Source organism: Mus caroli, unplaced genomic scaffold (assembly GCF_978045245.1).
Source record: "Mus caroli unplaced genomic scaffold, Mus_caroli_1 scaffold_1, whole genome shotgun sequence".
Classification (NCBI taxonomy): domain Eukaryota; kingdom Metazoa; phylum Chordata; class Mammalia; order Rodentia; family Muridae; genus Mus; species Mus caroli.
The window spans coordinates 133239262-133259075 of NW_028227256.1; the positions used below are offsets into that span (position 1 = coordinate 133239262).

At 42.7% G+C, this 19814-nt stretch overlaps 1 protein-coding gene across 2 annotated transcripts; it reads left to right on the forward strand.

The window, feature by feature from the left end:
• Positions 1-346: 346 nt before the first annotated feature.
• Positions 347-3727, forward strand: Znf281 (zinc finger protein 281). 2 transcript variants are annotated; one of them, XM_021169759.3, is made up of 2 exons: positions 347-462; positions 683-3727. In XM_021169759.3, exon 2 carries the CDS (start codon positions 697-699, stop codon positions 3367-3369), a length of 2673 nt encoding a protein of 890 aa, XP_021025418.1. In that variant the 5' UTR covers positions 347-462; positions 683-696; the 3' UTR covers positions 3370-3727. The 2 variants fall into 2 exon arrangements, with proteins under 2 accessions (XP_021025418.1, XP_029334808.1); XM_029478948.2 differs by having other exon boundaries at positions 351-462; positions 679-3727.
• Positions 3728-19814: the final 16087 nt, after the last annotated feature.

Sequence of the window (19814 nt, forward strand, 5' to 3'; positions counted from 1 at the left end):
GTTTTCAGTGTCTCCACCTTCCCCAACCCCTTCCTCTGCAGCTCCCACGCCACGCTGCAACACGCTCTCCTGGCGTCCCCGGACTTCCCGCCCCTTGGGCTCCACCTCCGGAGCGCCTTCTCCCTAGAAACCCTCAGCCACTGTCTGCCCCTCAGCAGGGCCACCAATCACATCCCCTCGCTGCGGAAGACCCTCCGCTGTCGGCCTCCAAGTCCCCGCCCCTCCCACCTAGCCCCCAGCAGCTCCGCCCAACCGCCCGCTTGATTGACAGGCTAGCCAGGCGGAAACTGAGGCGCAGGCGCACGGGGCTCGCCGAGCGCCCCTCTGGTCCGGTCGAGGACTTCCCGGCAGACACCGCGCCGCGGCTGCGCAGAAGCGGGGAGGCTTTTAATTCCATTGTGGAGAGGACGGCGTTATTTTTATTAACTGGAGGCGACGGCGGCTGCGGCGGCGGCGGAACCCGTAAGTGTGGCCGGCGGGCCGGGGCGGGCGCGGGGGCGGCCAGAAAGGCCGCGGGGTCGAGCGCGCCGGGCCGGAGGCGGCGGGGCTGCGGACGGGAGCCGGGCGCGGTGCGGGCTGGGCGGCGGCGCGGCGGGTCCCAAACGCTGCGGTGGTCCCGGCCCGGGGCCCAGCCCTACCGCCGTTCCCCCTCTTCCCTCCTCTCCCTCCTCTCCGCAGCCAGGCCTCCTCCGGGGTATGAAAATCGGCAGCGGGTTCCTTAGCGGCGGCGGCGGTCCCGGCAGTAGCGGTGGTAGCGGCTCCAGCGGCAGCTCCGGCAGCGCCAGCGGCGGCAGCAGGAGAGCAGAGATGGAGCCCACCTTCCCCCAGAGTATGGTTATGTTCAACCACCGGCTTCCCCCGGTCACCAGCTTCACCCGGCCGGCGGGGACGGCCGCCCCTCCCCCGCAGTGCGTGTTATCCTCCTCTACCTCCGCAGCCCCGGCCGCTGAGCCCCCCCCTCCGCCAGCCCCGGACATGACTTTCAAGAAGGAGCCGGCGGCGTCAGCCGCGGCCTTCCCTTCGCAGAGGACCTCCTGGGGATTCCTGCAGTCCTTGGTGAGCATCAAGCAGGAGAAACCTGCGGATCCCGAGGAGCAGTCGTCCCACCACCACCATCACCACCACCACTATGGGGGGCTGTTCACTGGGGCTGAAGAGCGATCACCAGGCCTAGGAGGAGGGGAAGCGGGGAGCCACGGCGTCATCCAAGACCTCAGTATTCTCCACCAGCATGCCCAGCAGCAACCGGCCCAGCACCACCGTGATGTATTACTGAGCAGCGGTAGCAGGACTGATGAGCACGGCAACCAGGAGCCAAAGCAGGACGCTAACGTCAAAAAGGCAAAGAGGCCAAAGCCAGAATCTCAGGGAATCAAAGCCAAGAGGAAGCCAAGTGCATCTTCCAAACCTTTGGTTGGAGAGGGAGAAGGTGCCGTCCTGTCCCCAAGTCAGAAACCTCATATCTGTGATCACTGTAGTGCTGCTTTCAGGAGCTCCTACCACCTGCGGAGACATGTCCTCATCCACACAGGCGAAAGGCCTTTCCAGTGCAGCCAGTGTAGTATGGGTTTCATCCAGAAATACCTACTGCAGAGACACGAGAAAATTCACAGCAGAGAAAAACCCTTTGGGTGCGATCAGTGCAGCATGAAGTTTATTCAGAAGTACCATATGGAGAGACACAAGAGGACACATAGTGGAGAAAAGCCATACAAGTGTGACACTTGCCAACAGTATTTTTCAAGGACTGACAGATTGTTGAAGCACAGGCGCACATGTGGTGAAGCCATAGCAAAAGGAGCCGCTAGTGCAGAACCTGGGTCATCAAACCATAACAGTATGGGTAACCTGGCTGTGTTGTCTCAGGGAAATACAAGTTCTTCAAGGAGAAAGTCGAAGTCGAAAAGCATAGCTATTGAAAATAAGGAACACAAGACTGGCAAAACAAATGAATCACAAATGTCAAACAATATAAACATGCAGAGTTATTCAGTAGAAATGCCTACTGTGTCTACCAGTGGGAGCATAATTGGCACTGGAATAGATGAACTGCAGAAAAGGGTGCCAAAATTGATCTTTAAGAAAGGAAGCAGAAAGAATGCAGATAAAAGCTACCTTAATTTTGTGTCACCGTTACCAGAAGTAGTTGGGCAGAAATCCTTGTCTGGTAAACCAGGTGGCTCACTTGGCATCGTATCGAATAATAGTGTGGAGCCCATTAGTCTTCTCCAAAGTACAAGTGGCAAGCAAGGCCCGATAAGTAGTAATTATGATGATGCCATGCAGTTTTCAAAGAAGAGAAGATACCTACCAACTGCCAGCAGCAACAGTGCCTTTTCTATCAATGTAGGACACATGGTCTCCCAGCAGTCAGTCATTCAGTCTGCAGGGGTCAGTGTTTTGGACAATGAGGCGCCATTGTCACTTATTGACTCCTCAGCTCTAAATGCTGAAATTAAGTCTTGTCACGACAAGTCTGGAATTCCTGATGAGGTTTTACAAAGTATTTTGGATCAGTACTCTGGCAAATCAGAAACACAGAAGGAGGATCCTTTCAATTTAACAGAACCACGAGTGGATTTACACACCTCAGGAGAACACTCTGAATTGGTTCAAGAAGAAAATTTGAGCCCAGGCACCCAAACACCTTCAAATGATAAAACAAGCATGTTGCAAGAATACTCCAAATACCTCCAACAGGCTTTTGAAAAATCCACTAATGCAGGTTTTACTCTTGGACACGGTTTCCAGTTTGTCAGCTTGTCTTCACCTCTCCACAACCACACTTTGTTTCCAGAAAAACAGATATACACTACATCTCCTTTGGAGTGTGGTTTTGGCCAATCTGTTACCTCAGTGCTGCCATCTTCGTTGCCAAAGCCTCCTTTTGGGATGTTGTTTGGATCTCAACCAGGTCTTTATTTATCTGCTTTGGATGCTACACATCAGCAGTTGACACCTTCCCAGGAGCTGGATGATCTGATAGATTCTCAGAAGAACTTAGAGACATCATCAGCCTTCCAGTCCTCATCTCAGAAATTGACTAGCCAGAAGGAACAACAGAAAAATTTAGAGTCCTCAACGAGCTTTCAGATTCCATCTCAGGAGTTAGCTAGCCAGATTGATCCTCAGAAAGACATAGAGCCTAGAACAACGTACCAGATTGAGAACTTTGCACAAGCATTCGGTTCTCAGTTTAAGTCGGGCAGCAGGGTGCCAATGACCTTTATCACTAACTCTAATGGAGAAGTGGACCATAGAGTAAGGACTTCAGTGTCAGATTTCTCAGGGTATACAAATATGATGTCTGATGTAAGTGAGCCATGTAGTACAAGAGTAAAGACACCCACCAGCCAGAGTTACAGGTAAGGTCTCGAGAGTGACCAGGCTGGGAGTCTAATGTAATTTTGTTTTATTTTGAGAACACTGCCATTGGAATGTTTCTACACGATCCTATTAAGAATAATGTAATGCCCTTTCAATGCAACTTTTCATATTTAGTTTATTTTGTTAGTGTGATTTTAGCTCTGTTTGTATTATGATTTTTAATCAAAATCAATAGATTAAAAATAGTTTGACATTCAAAGTGACAATGTTTAGCAATCAAATTTACATGTATAGATTGTCAGGGAATAGCCCAAAAGTTTTAAATGCAAAAACAAAAAAAATAAAAAAACAAAAAAAGTACAGAAAAAAAAAAGAAAAGAAAAAAGGAAAAAAAAAGAAACTTTGTTGCTAGGATTAAGGTTATTCTAATTGCTTTACTCTCAGGAAAGTGTAATAACGCATGGGAATTCTGTACGTTATCACCGTAATGGAATATCCAATTTACAAATAGTATGATACACATTTCATTGTTTAAGTGAAGGGATCTTAAACATTTCAGATCGCTCTTTCTGGGCTGATAGAATATGCATTTCATCATTTAAGTAAGGGATCGAAAACATTTCAAGTGCTATCTCTGTCTGGGCTGATCCAAAATTCTGAGATTGTTGGCTACCTATATTTTGTTGCAGCTTTTCAATGTACTCCACACTTCCAAACCCAGATTCATTCCAGATTGGTAGAACAAATATTCTTAGATCTTTGATCAAAGCCTGGAATGATAGCTTTAATAAAAGAAAGAGGAAAAAACCATCCTCTTTATCCACCTGTAACAAGGCTGTAATTCCATTAAGTGATTCTGTGAATGTCTTCTCTAGTACAGTGTTAAAGTTAAAAACCCAAGTGGTTGGTTGGTTTCAGTATTAGAAAGTAAGTTCAATTCACATAGTCTATTGAAATTTGGGGTGTGCATTATTCATGGCCTAAAACATTCTCTTGTTTAAGCTATTACTCACCACCTTCACGTCTAGGTTTGGTATTTCTTCTTCTTAAAGTTTTGGGCCTTCTTGTTCCTTCTCCCTGTCTTGATAGTTTCAATTTTAGAGTGATTTATCATCTAGAAGATAATTGATTATGCATTTTATATGTCGTAAGACATTCAAATACTAAACAATAGGGTAAACATCCCTGACCTTTCTTTTCTTTTTATTTTGTTAACAAACCCAATACCGATTTCCACGTACAAGCTATAGATAGATGTTAAAGGGTCGTCATCCTACCTGGTGGCAGAGCTTGTGTAACAGATAAGAGTGTGTATTCAGTAATGACATCAGAACTCTTTGTGAAATTGCAGCCTTTAATGTACATTTTGAAGGGGTGTATTAGTCAGTATTGTACAGGGATCTTGTCATCAAAAACTTGCTAGGAACGCTAATTGCCATTTGAAGCTACTGATAGGCAGTGGCTCTGCTCTAAACCACTTTTTAGCAATTGTATTTTTTCCTGATTATATTTTTTAATGTACTTTGATGTTTATGCTGATGAGTTTTTATGTACTTTTGGTGGTGTTTAGTCTTATGAACTCTTCTGACGTCAGAAAAGTCCCACTGGTTGTTTGCAGTCTCATTGTGTAATCAGCCTACCACAGGCTTCCATGTATAATAAAGTAATTAATATTGTGCAAGTGTAAAACACTTCTGTTATAAAAGCAGTGTTTGGAAAATAAGAAATTATTAAAAATGGTTACAAAATACTAGTTAATTCCCTTTTCCCACCTTCCACCTTTTAGCTTTAGTTAGCTAAAGGGTACCAACTTGTCATTGAAAGATTTTTAGAAATGTGTTTAATTCTTTTAATACACTCAGTACTAAAATGTCTGTATGTCTTATTAAGTGCAGTAAGTTCTGTTGGGTACAGAGACAAGTGTGATCAAAGATGGAGAGGACCTTTACCCCTGTATCTCTTAAGCTGTAGGATTTCTCTCTCTCCTCTCTTTTGTTTTATACAGGTTTTGAATTTCTTTAACTTTTATTGTGTGTACTGAATACTACATATGTATTATTCTGATTGTTTGCTCTAGTTTACTACCAATAAAAGTCCTGTTAATCACAACATTGAAGAAAGGAGATATCACTTAGTCTCTGTGGATTACATTTCATAAAATATTCGCATTAATAGTATAAATTGTAATTTAGGAGCTTGCTGTTTTATTGTATTTATAATGTATTTTGTCTTTCTAGGTTTATTTTAAAATGCATTGAATATTTTACTTGAGGTGCACAATAATATAAAGAATAGAAATCTAATGTAAATTACATTATGTTGAAACTAGGCTAACCATCCTAAATATTAGGGAGATTATTTATTGAGGCTTTATTTAAAATCATATCAAAATATTTTTGGCTTAAGGTGTTATATATCCTTTTGCCTCAAAGGGTTATAATAAAATTACAGAATGATGGATTAAAATGGTCTTGAGCTTTTTAGTAAAAAAAAAAAAAAAGCTAAATTGCTGTTAAAAGGTTAAGAAATTGAGATCATAGCTATTAGAGGGAAAGGTTGAGATTGTGATATAGAAGATGCACTAAAGGTGTTTGATGTAACTTAAAAGACAGAAGCTGACCATGATGACACCTGCCTTGTTAGTCCCAGCACTGGGGAGGCAGAGGCAGGTGAATCTCAAGTCCATACTGGTCTACAGAGTAATTTTCAGACCAGCCAAGGAACAGTGCAACCTTGTCTAAAAATAACTTTTAAAAAAGGTTGAACATTTCTTGAGATGTTAAACTGCTTTAAGGTTTAAGTGTATGAATATTGATGAAATAGTGAAAACAGGGAAGGGTAGAATGCAGATTGTATGTATATGTGTTCTATACATAATTTACAGTGAGCATTAAGCATGGGGCTGCTCATTAGAAGGTAGTATAGTTTGTTGTCATAGTTACTCCTTGGTTGTTGGAGTCGAGTGCCTAAGGGACGTTTCACGAAATCTACTATGACCCCAGATTTTCTGACAGTTTGTTTCCCCAGATTTGCTGGAGCTGATAAGAATTTTCAAAACCCACTTGCCTTGTCTTTTTGCTTTTCTTTTATGGGCTGTATATGAATTTGATTTTTGAATGTCCTTTGTTTTTAAGACTTTAGAGTATGGCCTATGAATACTGGTAGTTTAGTGGAAAGAGGTCTTGTCCAAAGCCTGTGGATTGAATCCATATCTAGTACCAAGTAAGCCAGCTTCTCTGGACCCCTGTAATAAGCACTAAAGAGGTGGAGGTATCCAGATCAGAAGTTAAGGGTCATCTCTGGCTACATAGGAGGTTTGAGGCCAGCCCAGGCTACTTGAGACTCTTGTTTCAAAAGTAAAAAGGCATTAGACATGAAGTAGTAAGTGATGCTGTGAGTTCTGTTGCACTACAGAAATTTAACAATTATTGACCAATTGTTTGTGAGGTAATTTTTAAGTATTGCAAACATGATATAAACATCTACCTCAGATTTCATGTACTGCACTAATTAGGGAGAAGTTGTTGTCCATTTTAATATTGTTCTCATTCCTGATAAACAGCATTTTATAATTACCATTTGTATAGTGATTTACATTTGCCATTTGTATAGTGTATAGAGGAAGAGGGTAGCTGCTCAAACCTCTAATTTCATAGGTTCTTGTTAGAAGAACTTAAAGAAGGGGGACATTTTTCAACTACAAACTATTTTTAGAATAAGACATGTAAAGGCTGTCATTTTCTGAGTTTAGTGGTCTTCATGTTTTCTGTTGATACATAATGATAAGATTCCGTTAGTGCAGGACTGCTAGAGCAGTGGTAGGGTCCCCAGCTGCTTGAGCTGTCAGATGTCATGTAGCTCTCCTGATTGTGGAGAGAAAGATCTGGGCAGTTGATACCTGCTTGGACCTCTGAGATGCTAGAGTTCCTGGTGGATTTTGAGGGAAATTGTGTTGGTTTTTTTTTTGTTTTGTCCTTAATGTATTGTTTACAATGTACAGCATTGAAGGTAGCACCTTGAGAATCTGTTGTCTTGCCCTTAATTTTAAAAAGCAAAACGAAGGAATTTGAGACTACTTAGTTTTAATGAAGGCATACACTTTCAGAATTCTGTTTTCTTGGTTTTTGCTTTAAATATTTAAATGTGAGTAGCTTACTAAGGTTCTGAAATCCTTAAAGCGTATGCAGTGAAATACTACCTGACAGTTCTGGGTTCACAGATTGGTTGAGCCCACAGTTGGTAGAGCCAGTCCCTCCCTAAGAGCACATTAGTGGAAATACATCTGCACTCAGTTTACAAGTCCATCAATAAGTATATATCTTACTTACAGACACATATTAAGAATCTCTTCCTTAGAAGGTGCCTAGATAGCTAAATTTTATTGTACAAATAAAAAGTTAATGCCTGAAATGTATCCAGTACAAATTTCTTCATCTGTGGCTTATTTCAACACCATCTGTGGAATGCATTTATTTAGGTTATATACAGCCCTGGAGTTCAGTGATATGCCAGTCAAATAATAAGTTGTGTAGAGTTTGCACACTTGCTCATAACCACCTTGCAAAAAACGTTCAGGCTTGACTATTTTTCATCAACAAAAATGTTAGCAAGATAATAGCCATTTATGAAGGTTCTTTCATTGTACGAGAACTATTTGTGGATATGTACTGACAGGCAAGCAAGCACAACCAGCCCATACCTCTTTATGTGACATGAGTAAGACCATTCTCAACATAGCCCACATAGGACTAGCTGGGCTGAAGTGTACTGTGAGAAAGAAGACTTGAAGAGCATGCTATATTTTGAAATGGGTCATTCTTACGAAGTATAAAGAAATAGCTAAGGAAAGTTGATGATTTAAGACGTTATACTCCCAAGGAGAACATTGGTATTGTCTCTGTGTTTAAGAGAAGAAAGAAAGAATGGGTAAATTGGGTAAAGGTCGAGTTTTAAGTGGTATCTCCTAAAATTAAGGAACAGGTTTTGAAGGAGCAAAGGGAATAGAAATGTCACCACAAGATTAGTAGGGAAAATTATCCAAAAGGGTAAAGGGGATCTTTTGAAATTTGTTCTGTCATTCAGTTCAGACTAATTGTGGTACTTGGGTTTGTTATGAACTTTAGTACTATTGTGGAACAATTAATAAATAACTCTTCACAGACAGCTGTGGTGAACTTGTGTTTACATTCCCGAGCTAGAAAAAGACGATTAGCCTCTGTGTTTATATATTCAATCTGTTCTTTGGTACAATCATGACACAACTTCCATTGGTTGGTAAGAATTTTAAAGTTACTTAATTTTCCGGGTCAGTCAAAAGTATTGATTACATGTAGCCAAATAAATATGCATAGAATTTAAGAATTAAGATTACAATTTTTTGTTTGTTTGTTTGTTTGTTTTCGAGACAGGGTTTCTCTGTGTAGCCCTGGCTGTCCTGGAACTCACTCTGTAGACCAGGCTGGCCTCGAACTCAGAAATCCGCCTGCCTCTGCCTCCTAAATGCTGGGATTAAAGGCGTGCACCACCATGCCCGGCAAATATTACAAACTTTTTTTTTTTTTTTTTTTTTGGTTTTTTGAGACAGGGTTTCTCTGTATAGCCCTGGCTGTCCTGGAACTCACTTTGTAGACCAGGCTGGCCTCGAACTCAGAAATCCACCTGCCTCTGCCTCCGGAGTGCTGGGATTAAAGGCGTGCACCACCATGCCCGGCTTATTACAAACTTTTAATCCACATTTCTACCCACCAAAAAAATCAGTTTACAACTAGAGTGTATAAAGGTATAATACGTTATGGCGGTAATTTTGAGTGGTTAGAAAAACTTGTAATGCCTTAATTATTTTAGTTTTGTCTTGAAAATGCTTTTAAATTTTAAATTGTGACTAGCTTATTTGTGTATTTCACTGTTTACTTTGTGGTACTGAAGATTGAACCAGGGTCTAGCACTGAAGTTGGCAAATGCTCTATCAATGACCTATATCCCCAGGTTTATTCTACTTCTTAAAAAAGTGTTATACAAGAATTATTCATTGGAAAACCAAAGTTTAAGATAGGACCTAAAAAGCTGGGCATAGTAGCACACACCTTTAATCCCACTACTAGGGGAAGCAGAGGCAAGTGGTAGTTTGAAGCTAGCCTGGTCTACATAGTAAGTTCCAGGTCAGCCAGAGTTACATCGTGAGACTTTCTCAAAGGAAGAAAACCTGTTCTGCATTGAATGCATTGTTTAAAGTCTCAAAAGTGTTATTTTCAGGCTTAAATTTTAGAGAAGATTGCAAAATTAACATCAGCAGCATCACTATTTTCTGTTTGGTCTTGTGAAAACTTGTCTTACAAGAAAGCCATGAGCAAGCATTTGAGAGTTCCTTTTTCACAGTGAGAACTGCACATAGGTGTCATTGTGGGTCCTCATGAATAGCCAGCTGATTGGTTTATGAATTGAGCTGGAAAGCCTTTCTAAGCATCTTATTTCCGACTTAGTGACCCAGAACAACTAAATGCATGGTGTGGGTTAGAGGACTTGAGAAATCCTAAATGCATAGCAGCTTTAACTGGGCTTTACATCCATTTCCACGATTAGTCTAAGTCTTCCAGCAAAGCATGGTAGCTTGTGCTTGTAATTACAACACTTACATGGGCGAGACAGGATTGCTGAGTTTGAGGCTAGCCTGGTCTATAGTGGTTACCCTGTCTCACAACAAAAGTATAGCCTTTCATTTTGCAGCTTAAAATTTGAGTTAGGAAAGAGTATTATTTGTAAGAAATTATAATTTTTAGATTTGGGGGTTAGCTGCGTGAAAGTATTGAATTATCTCAAATAAATGCACTAATCGCACAGGTCTTCCTCAGCCAGGTATGGGGTAGTTGGTTGTGTTAGCCTGATCATCTCCCCTGCTAATTTGGTCTTTAAAGGTTTGTCCTAGAAAATTTGTATGGGGTAATCCAAAGTCATTACATCATAGTGGTTTCAATGGCCTCCTACTTTTAATCTAAAAACATAGGGCATGGCCACACTTACTGTAACACTTTTCGGAAATACTAATGTATGATCTTTGAATATGGCTTACCAAACGTTATTTAAACTGTTGAGACAGATTTGTCTCAATGTGGCCAGTTAAAAAGGACCCCAGGGAGAGGAATATTAATGGGCTTGTTTATTATGGACTCCTTTCAAAACTCCCAAGTATTGCCGGGCGTGGTGGTGCAAGCCTTTAATCTCAGCGCTTGGGAGGCAGAGGCAGGCGGATTTCTTGAGTTCGAGGCCAGCCTGGTCTACAAAGTGAGTTCCAGAACAGCCAGGGCTACAGAGAAACCCTGTCTTGAAAAAACAAAAAAACCAAACCTCCAAGTATTGAATTAAATTCATTTTGGAAGACTGGTAACAATAGGAAAATGGACAGTGGGTTACTGCTGATGAATTACAGGTGTGCTATTTAAAGATTAAAATGTACTTGAGACTCAGTGTGGCCTAGTATGTTCAGTACATTACAATTTCTTCATTTTGTTTCCTTTTTGATCCCTTTAAACCTCTGCATTAGCTGGATGTGGTGATGCACATCCGCAGTCCCAGCACTTGAGAGGCTGACGCAGGAAGATCGTGAGTTCAAGGCTAGCCTGAGCTACAGACTGTATCAAAAATGATGATGGTGATGATAATGAAAATACTCTTGCTTTTAAAGTTCGTCAACTCATTTACAAAAGTAACTAAAGTCGTCTATTATGTGCAAGTAAAGTTTTATAGAGATTAGTTATATAATGAAATAATGTCAAGACTTCCCATGACATTCAATTATGGAAGTAATTTTAAAGATTTTCACATAAGAAGAAATAGACATTCAATTTATAATTTAATAAGAAAGGATTGCTTTGGATTATGTTGTCACTCATTCGGCTGAGCCAATAGCTCCATCTGGAGCTACAAAGCAAAATCACCTTTGAATAGCCTAAAAGTACTGTTTGTTAAAATTATTCAGCACCAAAATAGCTTTTGGGATTTGGACTGAATATGAGAACAGAAATCCAAAATATATATAGGCCTGCCTTTGATGAGTGGTGGCTTATCCACCCCGGGTGAATAGTGATTTAGGCGAGTGTATTATCTCACTTCCTCAAGGTAGAACACAAATTCCTCAGGACTGAATATACTTTTTTAGTGGGTTTTTGGATGAAATCGTACAGGAGCAGATGGTGGGGACATTGCTCCACAGTAATGCGATTAATGTGTAGAGCTGTCAGGGCTATGATAAGAAAGGGAAGTCGGCCTGTCAGCAAGACACCAACCACTGCTGGAACCTGACTTGAGTTTTGAAAAAGTTCCTTTCTGATGAGTGTGCCTAGGAAACTGAGTGTCAGCCAACTGACTACTTTTTTACTTCTCCTTCACATTAGTTTAACAATGTCTGGTTTCTCTCATTTTCAAGAGAAACCACATCTTCCCTGAGGCTTTCAAGTGTTCAGCATTTTGGATTTATAGTAAAATGTGAATCAAAAGAACAGGCTTTTCAAGAAATATGTTTCTTCTACATTTGCTGTGTAGACCAGGCTGGCCTTGGACTCAAGAGATCTGCCTCCTGCCTCTTACATTCTAGAGCATATATATGTATACACGTACGTATACATACACACACACACACATACACACAGCATGTATATAATGTACACAGATCTAAAATCTGGGCATAGTACTTTATAGAATATCTATTCTAGGATAAAATTAAATAATTTAAAGATGCTGAGGAAGAAAGGAAGAGAAGGCTGGGCGTGGTGGCGCATGCCTTTAATCCCAGCACTTGGGAGGCAGAGGCAGGCAGATTTTTGAGTTCGAGGCCAGCCTGGTCTACAGTGTGAGTTCCAGGACAGCCAGGGTTACACAGAGAAACCCTGTCTCGGGGGAAAAAAAAAAAGAGAGAGAGAGAGAGAATGTGTGTGTGTGTGTGTGTTAAATTGGGCACTCAGGAGGCTGAGGCAGGAGGATTTTGAATTTGAAACCAATGTGAGGTACACTGTGAGACTTCCCCCATCTTAGAAAAAAAAGTCTCTCCAAGTATATTCTCTGAACAGAGTGAAATAAATGAAAAAGTTGACTCGTAGTACTGTAACTCTGCTCATTCATTCTGTAAACATGAAGTTATGCGAAGCCTGTTGGTATATGGCACACATAAAAGTTTTAAATTTTAGCCGGACAGTGGTGCGCATGCCTTTAATCCCAGCACTTAGGAGCAGAGGCAGGTGGATTGTCTACAGAGTGAGTTCCAAGATAGGCAAGGCTACACAGAGAAACCCTGTCTCGAAAAAACAACAACAAAAACCAAGTGTTAAATTTTAATAATTCTTTCTTAAATATTACACTACTTTTATGTTAGAGGTAGTTGGAAATATTGTATGGTGAAGAAGCTATAGATAGAGCTTGCCCCACCGGTTTGGTGGCAGTTTGTCTACCAGGGAATGCTGGGCAGCACCAGTTGAGTCTTTAATTGCAAATGATTATATGCTAATAGCCTCTGTGTGAGAGGACAAAAGTGTGCTGGGCAGGGGACCGCCTGAGCAGACAGCAGCAGGTACTGTGCAAGGGTGAGCGTGTATCTCAGTGGTAGAGCACTTGCCTGTTAAGCTTGTGCTCTAGGGTCTGGTCTCCAACACTGGGGAATTTAAAGAAAATAAAAGGCTGGGTGTGGTGGTTCACACCTGGAATCCCAGTGTTCAGTAATGGAGAAGGGAGGGCCATGGGTTTCAGGCCATGCTGTCTCTAAAGTGGGGAGGGACAAGAATAGTTAGGGTTAAGGCACTTTATACCGAGGAACTTAGAAAAACTCCTCGTGGGGTGGGGGGTGAGAAAAGAAAAGAAAAACTCTGGGTCTGGGTAGGGAAGTGGCTCAGTGCATGAAGCTCAAGCACAAAGACCTGAGTTTCCGTTCCCAGCACCATATAAAAGCTGCACCTGGAGTTCCAGCACTAAAATAGGTAGATTGCAGCGACTCTGACTAGTCAATGTAGTGGAAATGACATGCCGCAGGTTCAGTGAGAGAGTACAGGGCAATGGAGGAGGACTCCTGACATTGATCTCTGGCACATACCACATACACATGTACACACACAGGACAAAAGAACAGACTTCCATACCTATTGGAAGAACTTAAGGGTTTTGGTTTGGTTTTGGTTTTGGTTTTGGTTTGGTTTGTTCTTTGAGACAGTTTTGCTATGTAGGCCTGGTTGTCCTAGACTAGGTTGGTCTCAAACTCAAGAGAGATCTGCCTGCCTCTCTGCCTCTGGAGTGCTGAGATCAAAGGCCGTGTGCCACCCCATCCAGTGTTCTACTTGTTTAGATAGATACTTAAACATCTATTTATAACTACATTTAAAGATTTGTTTGTGTTACTTTTTAAATTATGTCTATGTGTGTATGTGGTATGTGCATTTGAGTTTTAGTGCCTGTGGAGACCAGAGATGTTTGATCCCCTGAAACTGGAGGTTCCAGGCACTTGGGAGCCACCCCAGGTGGGTACTGGAAACTGAACTTGGGTTCTTCCAAAGAGCAGCAAGTGTTCTTAACCACTGAACTACCTCTCCACCCTCAAACCTTATTTATAGTTGTTTCATATTTAGAGTTAGTCTTTTAAAAATTAGGCAAAGTACAATTGCTTACTGTCTCTTATTCCAAGGTTCTACCTTAAAGACAATTCCTGCTTTGTATGTATCATTGAAGAGACAAGTGTAGCATGCAACAGTGACAAGGGGGTTGAATCATAATCACATGACAGCCTCACGCCAACAGGAGTGTCTGCTACTGGCTGAAGTGGGAAGGATCAGGTGCGTTTGGTTAGAAATAGTTTGTGTCTGACTCAGACTTTAGCTCATCGATTAGAAAGTCTAATTTTGGAGCTGTGAGAACCTAAGGAACTCCCAGACTGAAAGGGTGTGTGTCCAGACTGAGCTCTGAGGAGCAGGCAGGCTGCCATCTGAGGGGTATAGTCTCTCATGACCATCCATTCTGCTGGTGGTGCCTCAGTAATTCTGCAGACAGATGTAAGGACAGAAAACCGGAGTCTCATCTTCCAGGTGAACACAGTGGGTTAGGAAACTGAGCAGGAAATCACCAGAAATGACGGCACTGGACTGCAAACACTCTTGACTTTAAAGCTCCACGGTCTCCTACAGTACTCAAGATCAAGCCAAGCACCAACCTTCAGTAGGATGTGTTAGAATGCAAGCCTCAGGGCCCAAGTGTCAGCTCTGCTCCTGGCCCTGGAATGCCTAGTGTCACACGATTCTGATGAGACGGCTGCATCTGTTCATTTGTCTAAGCGTGTTTCTATGATAGTGATTTTGTGCATGTGCGAGAATGTGTGGGGGCGGGGTTGCGTGGATGGCGGTCAGAGGACAACCTTGTGGACTTGGTTCTTTCCTTCCTGTGTGGCTCCTAGGAATGGGATGGATGCAGGTTGCTGGGTTTGTAGCAACTGCCTTTGCCCTCTGAGCCATCTCACCGGCCTTGGCTGGTTTGGTTTTTTTATTATTACCACGTGCATTAATTAAAAAATGGAAGTAAACACACATGCCTGCTTGTTTTTCGGGACTGCTGCAACCACAAGAGCAGAGAACAGCCGGGCAGTGGTGGCGCACGCCTTTAATCCCAGCACTTGGGAGGCAGAGGCAGGCGGACTTCTGAGTTCGAGGCCAGCCTGGTCTACAGAGTGAGTTCCAGGACAGCCAGGGCTACACAGAGAAACCCTGTCTCGAAAACAAACAAACAAAAAAAGAGCAGAGAACAGTGTGACAGGTTAGGCTTAGAGCCCAGGGAATGCTAACTGCCGCCGGCTTTACATTAAAGCCGTTGGCCAGCAGAACTGGGTGGACTGAACGATTGGGAGGGAAGCTTCTATTTTTATTTACTCCTTTTTATAGGATCCATCTCTATCCCAAGGATGATTCTTTTGTTGTACAGAAGCTGTGGTATTCAGCCATTTGCAACTTTCAATGTGTATATTTTGCAACGCTAATGGGTGGAATCTGCAAGTTGGAAAACACACTTTGTTGCAGAAATAAATTGATCAATGACAGATTTAAGGTGAGATAAGCACTCCCATAAGCCCAGCTTTTGTGAGGTTGCAGCCGGAGGATGCTCCAAAATTGAAAGTTAAAGGCCATTCTGGCCTAGGAGCATCAGACTAAACTGGCCTACAGTGTGAGAAACTGTCTCAGAAAGGGAAAAAACTAGATTTTTCCTCCACCTCTATAATGTCAGATATTTTTATAGTTTCTATCAAAAAATGCATGTAAGGAAATTTAGCATGAATGTTCTCTTCCTCCTTTTGCTTCCCCTAAATGTAACAGTAAATGAAACTCTTGCTGCTTATTACCCTGTTACAAAGCCTTGTTCTTGTCTAATGTGTATTAGTAAGTGGATGACAGGAAATAGAGCTTTGAAGACAGAGGCAGGTAGAGCCCTGTGAGTTTGAGGCTGACCTGGTCTACACAGCAAGTTCAAGACAGCAGGGCTGGAGAGTGAGACTCTGTTTCTTCAGAATGAAAGACAACTTAGAAAGTAGCCAGGCTGGACGTTAGCTTAGTAGTAGAAAGACACTTGCCTAGCATGTGCAGGGCCCTGGCTTCCATTGACAGCACAGAAAATGAACTCTAAAAAAAATTCAAAGGGAGAGCCTGGAGATGTAGCTCATTCGGCAGAATGGTTGACCAGCATGCATGAAGCCTTGGGTTTGGTCCCTGCACACCGGAAGCTACAGCACTCAGGAGGTGGGAAAAAGACAATCAGAAGTTAAATGCCATAGTTAGTTAGCTACACCTGTCAGGTGTTTCCCTCTCGCTCCCTCTCCCTCTCTCCCTCTCTCTCTCTCTCACACACGCACGCACAGAGGAGAGAATTAGAAAACATTTTTTTTTTAAGTTTCCTTAATAAGAGAGCCACATGATTTAATGTCTCCTGCCTGATCTAATTGTTGATTCTCTATCCTCCTGTTTAGTCAGACTGTTTAACCCCTACCCACTGAGCCATCTTCCCCAACCTTTTAGTATGAGACAGGGTTTCAGTATGTAGCCCCAGACAGATCTAGAACTCTTCACTATATAGTTCATGCTGGCCCAGACTTCTGGTAAGAGCTCTGCTTCTTTGCATCTTGGGATTATAGGGATGTACCACCATGGCTGATGGGACTTGACTTGGTATCTGTCTTCATTAGGGTTTTACTGCTGTGAACAGACACCATGACCAAGGGAACTTTTTTTTAAAAAGATGGGGTTTCTCTGGCTGCCCTGGAACTCACTGTGTAGACCAGACTGGCCTCCAACTCAGAAATCCGCCTGCCTCTGCCTCCCAAATTCTGGGGTTAAAGGCGTATCATCAAGGCAAGAACATGGCAGCATCCAGGCAGACAGAGTGCAGGAAGTGCTGAGTGTTCCACACCTGAAGGCTGCTAGCAGAATACTCCAAATACTTCCAAAGAGCTAGGAGTTCGGTCTTAAAAGCCACTCCCACAGTGACACACCTGCTCCAACAAGGCCACACCTCCAAATAGTGCCACTCCCTGGCCCCCATAGGCTGGTTCAAACATATGGGGACCATATTTAGCCATAGCATTTAAAAAGTACATTTAATCCAGCTTTCAAAGGTCCCATAGTCTATAGCAGTATCAACAATGTTTAAAGTTCTAAGTCCCTTCTGAGATCCAGCCAATCATTTTAACTTTAATCCCAGAATGAAGACAGGAAACCAACTGGGCAAACTCTAAACACTGCATCTCCAAGTCTGATGTCAAAGCAGTTTTCAGATCTCCAACTCCTTTTTCATCTGGAGATTGTTGACTGTAACAGACTTCTTTCTCCTGGGCTGGTTCCACTCCCTGCCAGCAGCTTTTCTAAGCAGATAGCCCACGGCTGTGGCATCTTGGGGTCTCCAAGGCAACTTCAATGTTACAGCTTCTTCTTTCAGTGTCTGGGATCCATATATTATCTTCTGGTCTCCTCCTAAGGGCTGGCATCACTTCTCCAGCTCTGCCCTCTGTAGCACTCTAAGCTCAGGTTGATCCACTCCACTGCTGCTGCTGTTCTTGGTGATCATCCCATGGTACTGGCATCTCCAATACGCTGGGGTCTTCTGCTGCAACTAGGCATCACTAAAAGCCTCTCATAGGCTCTCTGCATGGTGCCAAGCCTCAAATCATTTGCATGACCCCTTCAGTCCTGGGCCATCAACTGCAACTGAGGCTGCACCTTCACCAGTGGCCTTCCATGGCCTCTCACAGTGCCGAGCCTCAGCTGTTCTTCATGACCCCTTCATGCCTTCAAAACCAGTACCACCTGGGTGACTCTTAAAAATTACCAAGCCCAGCTGTAGCATGAGGTACAACCACGGCTACCTCTGGAACACAGCTTCTTTGTTTTCTCAAAAAACACTTCCCAGAAGATTTCACCTCAGCGATGCTGGTCTCTTCTTAATCACTGCTAATTTCTTAGCTCCAGCTAACCAAGATCAATTGTCCCAGTAGTCTCTTCTATTCTGGACTCTAAAACCAGAGCCATATGTTCAAACCTGCTGAGTTCTGCTGCTTGCTGGGGCTGGAACATGGCCCCCTTGTTCTATTACAATATCACCAGCTTTCTGTTTTCCAACTCCTTCACTGCCTAAGCTTGGCTGTCCTGGAACTTGTTTCTTAGACTAACTTTGAACTGAGAACTGCATGCCTGTCTTCTAAGCACTGGGATTAAAGGTGTAGTCCACCAAGCCTGAATTTATGTTTTTTTTTTTTTTTTCACTTGGAACTTGCTCTGTTCTAGGCTGGCCTTGAACTCAAGAGATCTGCTTGCCTTTGCCTCCTGGGATTAAAGGCTTGTACTATCATGCCTGGACCTAAATTTAGCTGGGTGGTTCTTGCCCCAAGGTCACAACTCCCTTAATTCAATTTAATATCCTTAAACACAGGATTCAGCTCCATTCCACTTTCTGGTGTCCCTTTAATATTCAAACTATATATTTTGTGTCTTTCCTTTCTCAGCTTGTTGTGTTTGTTCAAAATGCTCTTCATCAGGCTTAACCAGAAGACAAAGACTCTGCTGGGCTTTTTTGAGACTTCCTTTATCAATGCAATTAAAATAAATCTCTTTATCTTAGCTTCAGGTAGTCTCTTCAGACAGTGGCAAAAAGCAGCCACATGCTTCACCAAAACATCACAAAAGCAATCTCTTGGCCACATATTAAAGTTCATCTCCACTGAGACCTCTTGGGCCAGCAGGCCTACACAGATCAAATGACCCTTAGCACCACTGTCTTTCATATTCCTAATAGGTTGACCCATTAAACCCTACTTAAAGCATTCCATGGCTTTCCAAATCCAAAATCCCCAAATTCATATTCTTCCAAACAAAACCATGGTCAGGCCTATCATAGCAATACCCTACCCCCAGTACTAACTTCTGTCTTAGGGTTTTACTGCTGTGAACAGACACCATGGCCAAGGGAAGTCTTATAAAGGACAACATTGAATTGGGGCTGGCTTACAGGTTCAGAGGTTCAGTCCAGTATCATCTAGGCAGGAACATGGCAGCATCCAGGCAGACAAGGTGCAGGAGGAGCTGAGAGTTCTCCATCTTCACCTGAAGGCTGCTAACAAGAAAGAGTACTTGCTTCCAGGCGGCTAGTTAGAGTCTTGAAGCCACGCCCACAGTGACACACCTACTCCAACAAGGCCACACCTCCAAGTAGTGCCACTCCCTGGACCAAGCATAAACAAACCATCACAGTATCCTTAAATACATGAATCTCAAGCATGTGGTATTGCTGAATGGAAATCCTGTAATTTGTTATTGTTACTAAGAAAGGACTCACACTTTTTTAAGGAATTGATACTTTGTAACAAGTTTGTATAGGCTAGCTATATAAGATTAAACATAGTTTTTTGTACCATATTTCCTCTGTTGTGGAGACCTCACTTTTTGGTTTTTTGAGACAGGGTTGGTTTCTCTGTATAGCCCTGGCTGTCCTGGAACTCACTCTGTAGACCAGGCTGGCCTCGAACTCAGAAATCCGCCTGCCTCTGCCTCCTGAGTACTGGGATTAAAGGCATGCACCATCATGCCCGGCAAGATGTAAGGATTTTAAAAGAGTAGTTAGACCCTACCTGATGGCCCAGATCTGTAATCCTAGCCACAAGGGAGGCTGAGAAAGGAAGATTGAAAGTTCAAGGCTAACCAAGACAATTTAATGAGATCCTGTGTTAAAATAAATAATGAGAAAGCCCGGCAGTGGTAGTGCATGCCTTTAATCCCAGCACTTAGGAGGCAGAGGCAGGCGGATTTCTGAGTTCAAGACCAGCCAGGGCTAAACAGAGAAACCCTGTCTTGAGGGAAAAAAAAAAAAAAAAAAAAAAAACAGAACTCTGTTTCAGTGTCTCCATTTTTAAAATATGACTTCACTCCATAACTGTATTTATTGAGTGCCAGGTACTGTTAGCTGCCAACAGCAATAAAGAGTAAGATGGG